Below are 4,754 nucleotides of genomic sequence, written 5' to 3' on the forward strand. Positions count from 1 at the left end.
ATTAGCACTTTTAGGTATAAAAAGGAATCGATGAAACCAACTCACTCAACTCAGCGAAGTACCCAGTTTTTACTTTACCTGCTCAGGCTTGGGGATCGTTTTTCGCTTTCGCCGTGATGATTTCCCTTCCTGTTTGCACGCTTATTTGCGTGCGTGTGAGCGGGAGAGCCAATTGAGTCCCGGACTGCGTGCGTACGAGGGTGAGTGAGAATCTTTCGCCGAGACAGAGCGTACTTATAGTTAGCTCACGCAGCGAATTTGTATCAGTCGTGATTTGGCTCTGTCAGCGAAAGGAACAACCATTTGTTGTGCCACACACAACCGCGTGTAATATAATCGAATCAAACTTCAACTACCTCATTTTGCTAAATCGGTGAATTTTTATAAAAGAAAATTTTAGTGAAATCTCTCTACCTCAAAGTACAAAAGTGTTAAAGAAATTATTCATATCCCTGAAAGTGCGCACAAATTGCTCAAATGAAATTTTGTTGTCTAAAAAACTAAAGCTACAAAACTACAAAGGAGAATATTAAAGGTGTTTGCTGTGTGGGGAAAAACATTGCGCGAGCACAAAATTAGGAGCACAACAAAAATTTGTTGATTTCCATATCAATGCTTCAAGACGCACAAACGCGAAGTAAGTATTAGCCCGAATTAAAAGATTCCCAAATTTTGTAAACTATCTGGAAGTTCTAGTGTCCCCGATCACTTTCTCATAATTAAACACAGTTTAGTCCGATATCTTTAGTATAGCGAATACAAATTTAAGAAATACAAAACACACTTCTACACACACAGACAAGTTAGAATTTGTTTACATGTTTGGACAAGAACCGGCACTTAACTCGTAATCGACCAAAACAAAAACTAGTTAGACGAAAATAGAGAGCTGCGAATATATTAAGAGTCCTCTCCGTACGAAACTTTCTCTCACACATGTATCATATGTAAAAATTTTTTCTCTTTTAAACCGTTGCTCTTAGGAAAGGGTCACATCAGTAACTAGACATTTCCAAAAGATAACCCTACTAACTTTTGCTTTTTTTTTAGCTATAGCTGCTGCATTAGCTGGCATAAAACAAGAGGACGTTCATCTGGACCGTTCCATGTCGCTATCGCCCCCCATGTCGGCCAACACATCAGCAACAAGCGCCGCTGCGATTTACCCAGCTATGGGTCTCCAACAGGCGGCCGCAGCCTCAGCTTTTGGAATGCTCTCACCTACCCAACTTCTGGCTGCAAACCGTCAGGCTGCCGCATTCATGGCCCAACTGCCCATGAGCACATTGGCCAACACTCTCTTTCCACACAATCCGGCGGCTTTGTTTGGGGCTTGGGCTGCCCAACAGTCGCTCCCGCCCCAGGGCACGCATTTACATTCGCCGCCAGCCAGCCCGCACTCTCCGCTGTCCACTCCTTTAGGTAGTGGCAAGCACCCATTAACTTCCCCCAACAGCACTCCCCAGCACCATGAGCCAGCGAAGAAGGCTCGAAAATTGTCGGTGAAGAAGGAGTTTCAGACCGAGATCAGCATGAGTGTAAACGATATGTACCATACATCGGGAGGCCCAATATCTCCGCCTTCCAGTGGCAGCTCTCCCAATTCGACGCACGACGGAGCGGGTGGAAATGCTGGATGTGTCGCTGTCTCCAAGGATCCATCTCGCGACAAAAGCTTCACCTGTAAAATCTGCTCACGGAGCTTTGGCTATAAGCACGTGCTTCAGAACCACGAACGCACCCACACCGGTGAGAAGCCTTTCGAATGCCCGGAGTGCCACAAGCGGTTTACTCGTGACCATCACTTAAAAACCCACATGCGTTTGCATACTGGAGAAAAACCATATCATTGCTCACACTGCGATCGTCAATTCGTTCAGGTGGCCAATCTTAGAAGACATTTGCGTGTCCACACTGGAGAGCGTCCCTATACTTGTGAAATCTGCGATGGCAAATTCAGTGACTCCAATCAGCTTAAGTCCCACATGCTGGTACACAACGGCGAAAAGCCGTTCGAGTGCGAACGCTGCCACATGAAGTTCCGACGGCGCCACCATCTAATGAATCACAAGTGTGGCATTCAGTCGCCGCCTACTCCCGCGCTTTCACCAGCCATGAGTGGAGATTACCCCTTGGCAATCTCCGCAATGGCAATCGAGGCATCCACGAATAGATTTGCGGCAATGTGTGCCACCTACGGAGGTTCGAATGAGTCGGTCGACATGGAAAAAGCGACACCGGAGGAGGATGGTCCATTGGATTTGTCTGAAGATGGAGCCAGCTCTGTGGATGGCCATTGCAGCAGCATCGCACGGCGCAAGGCACAGGACATTCGTCGGGTTTTCCGGCTACCTCCACCGCAAATCCCTCACGTACCCAGTGATATGCCTGAGCAAACCGAGCCGGAGGATTTGAGCATGCACTCTCCTCGCTCTATCGGATCTCACGAGCAAACCGATGATATTGACTTGTATGATTTAGATGATGCCGCGGCTTCATATATGGGCCATCAACAACATTAGGCCAGTACCATACCAAATTGTACATAGCCCTAATCAGTTTTCATTTGATGAAATTGACTGGCAATTATTAAAACAAAATTGAAAATTTTGCTATTTCGAAGTGGAAAGTAAAAATTGTTGCAACAGGAATTTAATCATAAGTACAAGTTAAAAGAAATACATAAAAAAAAACTTGAAATTGTACAAAGTAAGCCATGCCATATGCTTGTTACCGCCACACCCCACCAAATTAGATCGAAAATGTCGTGCCATTCTTTACCTTAAATTTAAGTTATATTATTAGGTTCGGAATCTTAAATTGTACATATTCAGCTTACACAGCTGCCAATTGTAAAGTAATCGGCGCTCTAAACATGCATTGTAACAGAAAATGAAAAGCCAAAAAGTTTATTTAGGATATCTATAAATAATTTTATTTAATTTATTAGCTTAATTTTTTATAATTTAATCAAATTCTTTAAGAAAACAATGCCAATAATCTTCAAATCAAAACTAACTTTAAGTTAAATAATAAAAAAAACATTTGTTCGCTAATTGTTCTGTTTGCATTTACTATTTGAAACTATTATTAGATATAAAAACTGAGTTAATCCTGTTTTTTTAAGCTCATTTTTAAATATACACTTTTATATTTATACTTCAATAAATATTTGGTTTAATTGTTGCTGCTTAATATATATATACAATAAATAAAAAAGAAAAATAATGGTAACGTTTATATTTAACTGATTCCGTTTTTATTTGATATTTCAAAAACTTAAACACCGTTTACGCATCCATTTTTGAAAATGGTTTTTTTTTTTGCAAACTATAAGAAACGTTAATATATATTCCAAAATCATAAGCTTATGTAGATCAATGAGTATTGAAAGTATAGTAATCCCACTTGTCTTAACACTCGTGACTATTAGTTGTAATTGTAAGACTTGAACCAAATACACAGGAAGAAATTGCTATAACCAAATACCTCCAATACCTCTGTATCGAAATTGTTGTGAGCTAAACAGTATATACATTCAACAATTTGGCAATCGTACAATTCAACTGAATTTATATACAACACTTGGGAATATAAACTAAGAAGCATAAACAATTTATATGTATTACAATTTTGATGCATATTTAAAAGCACCTAAGTAAGAAATTAATTTTGAATACTAGGCCAATTCAAACTAGATGTAAAAGTATTTAAGGTTGTATATAACAATAATAATTTGAAATAATTTTAGTGTAATTTTTGGTTCTATTCATTGGTAAGCCAATAATCTTACTGCTTTTATTTAAAAACTTTGTAGTCATAATAATGTAACAAATTAATATGTAATTTTCTTTGTTCATTCAAATGTATGGTATACAAGTTCCTCAAGATTAAAAGAATACAAGAGCTATAAACAAAAATAGAGAGTGCACTTCTAATCATTTGAAAGTCAGCGCCCGAAAGACATCATATTAATTGTGTACAGCAACATTCGACGTTTAAACCGATAGATATAATTAAATATATAAAATCACAAGTCAATTTTTATGTAAATAAATTATAACCCTAACTGTGGCTACATTGCACAGTATCCAAAAATAAGAGTTATGTGTTAATTATGGGGTTTTAATATTAAACCCATTAAAGACATACACTCATACACCTTGTAAAATACGTCAGGAAATATAAACTAGAAAATGTATATTATGGTACATGATTGCATTAGATATGACAGTCTACCATAAAATAAGTAAACGAAACTGTTACTTTTTGTCATAACTATTTCTTCTCTAATTTAATGTTTTACTTTCTTCAATAATAAATACATACGTATGCATACTGATTAACTATGTATTACTTAAAAACCAAAATATATTATGTTAAATTTAAAAATGCGGTCTGAAAAACCCAACAAGAAATACATATAATATATATACATATTGGAATATTGTGTAAAGCAAAAAAATTTATTTATTCGAAAAGAAGCAACCCCACAGCTTTCTTCGATTTTTCGTAAAAGCGAAAACGGGCAGCATTACATAAATTTTTAATTTATGCAAACGAAGCCCTTTCGCATTATTTTACATTTGCCACAAGACGCCCCACTAATGCCGTCGCCACGTTCCTCCCCACGCCCAGCCCCTTTATTCATCCCTTCACTGGAATTTAAATTTACGTCTGCAGGCAACGGCAGCAGCTGAGCAAAAACGAATATAAAAATCGCGCCGCGCAGTCAGAAAATGTCACAGTGTTTT

General features: G+C 38.2%; 1 protein-coding gene across 1 annotated transcript; it reads left to right on the forward strand.

The window, feature by feature from the left end:
- Nucleotides 1-257: 257 nt before the first annotated feature.
- Nucleotides 258-4,395, forward strand: LOC6618937 (protein krueppel). The gene is made up of 2 exons (XM_002043146.2): nt 258-637; nt 1,051-4,395. The coding sequence occupies exons 1-2, from the start codon at nt 613-615 to the stop codon at nt 2,520-2,522; spliced, it is 1,497 nt and encodes a 498-aa protein (XP_002043182.1). The 5' UTR covers nt 258-612; the 3' UTR covers nt 2,523-4,395.
- Nucleotides 4,396-4,754: the final 359 nt, after the last annotated feature.

Source organism: Drosophila sechellia, chromosome 2R (assembly GCF_004382195.2).
Source record: "Drosophila sechellia strain sech25 chromosome 2R, ASM438219v1, whole genome shotgun sequence".
NCBI classification, from domain to species: domain Eukaryota; kingdom Metazoa; phylum Arthropoda; class Insecta; order Diptera; family Drosophilidae; genus Drosophila; species Drosophila sechellia.